The sequence below is a fragment of the Panthera uncia genome, chromosome D1, assembly GCF_023721935.1.
Source record: "Panthera uncia isolate 11264 chromosome D1, Puncia_PCG_1.0, whole genome shotgun sequence".
NCBI classification, from domain to species: Eukaryota; Metazoa; Chordata; class Mammalia; order Carnivora; family Felidae; genus Panthera; species Panthera uncia.
This window is the reverse complement of record NC_064808.1, coordinates 26336950-26338623: the sequence shown is the minus strand read 5'-3', so window position 1 is coordinate 26338623 and position 1674 is coordinate 26336950. Positions and strand designations below refer to the sequence as shown.

General features: G+C 36.6%; 1 protein-coding gene across 1 annotated transcript; it reads left to right on the top strand.

Annotated features, from left to right (window-relative positions):
- The first annotated feature begins 886 nt into the window (after window positions 1-886).
- Window positions 887-1232, top strand: LOC125934965 (ATP synthase membrane subunit K, mitochondrial-like). The gene has a single exon (XM_049648627.1). The coding sequence runs from the start codon at window positions 887-889 to the stop codon at window positions 1157-1159; it is 273 nt and encodes a 90-aa protein (XP_049504584.1). The 3' UTR covers window positions 1160-1232.
- The last annotated feature ends 442 nt before the right edge of the window (window positions 1233-1674 follow it).

Sequence of the window (1674 nt, the reverse complement as noted above, 5' to 3'; positions counted from 1 at the left end):
TATGATTATGAAGGAGATATCCTTATTTTTAGGATACATAGGCTGAAATATTTAGAATTGTTATGAAGTCTGCCACTAACCTGCAAATAATTTAGCAAATACCTATATATATGTGTGTGTGTGTCTATGTATAGATATGTGTGTATATGTCATATGTTTACGTATATATGTGTATATGTGGGAAGAGAGGCATAGAGAGTGCACGAGAGAGAAAGCATATTTGGCAAAATGTTTACAGTTAAATGAACCTAGGATGAGTATTCAATATCCAATTCTTATGAGTTTTATGGTTTTTAAATTTTTTAAGATTTTATTTTATTTTACTTAAAATTTGTTTAAGTTTATTCTTTTAATGTTTATTTTTGAGAGAGCGAGAGACAGAACACAAGCCGAGGAGAGGCAGAGAGAGAGGGAGACACAGAATCTGAAGCAGGCTCCAGGCTCTGAGCCATCAGCACAGAGCTCGACACAGGGTTCGAACCCACGAACTATGAGATCATGACCTGAGCCAAAGCCGGATGTTCAACCAACTGAGCCACCCAAATACCCCTAAAGATTTTATTTTTAAGTAATCTCTACAGCCAACATGGGATTCAAACTTATAACCCCAAGATCAAAAGTTACATGCTCTACTGACTGATCCAGCCAGACACTCATCTGGGTTTTCTTTAATTTTACAAAATAAAAAGTTGGAAAAAATAATTCGGTAAGGGGGGGGGGAGAAAAGTATTAGAGGAAGAATTTCGCCAGGAAGACGACAGCTATTGGGTTTCCCTGTGTTGATATTTATTTATTTATTTTATCATGGTAAAAGACACATAACATTAAATTTACCACCTCAACCATTTTTTTAAAAAAGATTTAATTGTTTTTCTTCCAGCTGACCATGGGGTTGCTGCATGCACTAAAGGACACAACCAACAGAATTGGTTTCTTTTGCAAGATTGAAATCCTGGTAGGTCCAGAAACTGATGCCCAATTCCATTTCACTGGTATCAAAAAATATTACAAGTCTTATACTCTCACAGGGAGAATGAATTGTGTACTAGTCACATACAGAGGTATTGCTTTGATTGTCATATACTTCAAGTTAAGGTCTAAAACAACACCAGCTGTGAAAGCAACACAAATGGATTTTAAAGTGTACCTTATCTTCTAAGTTCCCATGCCTGGAGGAACTAATGTCAACTCGTCATGTGATCCTCAATTTGTACAATAAATTATGAACCTGGAAAACAACAACAACAACAACAACAACAACAGATTTTATTTTAAGTAATCTTTATACCCAGTGCAGGCCTCCAATGCACAACCTCGAGATCAAGAGTCACACGCTCCACCGACTGAGCCAGCCAAGCACCCCCACCTCAACACCAAAGTGTTCAATTCAGTAATGTCAAATGTATTCACTTTGTTGTGCAATAGATCTTTCCTACAACTTTTCGTCTTGCAAAACTGAAACTTCATACCCACTAAACCCTAATTTCTCCCTTCCTTTTTCCCCAGCCTTTGACAACCATGTTTCTACTTATTGCTGCTAGATTTTGAGTACCTTAAGTACCTCTCATAAGTGGAATCATACAATATTTGTTCTTTCGTGGCTGTCTTATTTCACTTGGTATAATGTCCTTGGCATTGTGGTATATAATAGGATTTCTTTTCTTCTTTTTAAAG

Excerpts from the sequence above, each read along its gene's own strand:
- LOC125934965 (XM_049648627.1), top strand. The coding sequence starts at position 887 with ATGGGGTTGCTGCATGCACTAAAGGACACAACCAACAGAATTGGTTTC.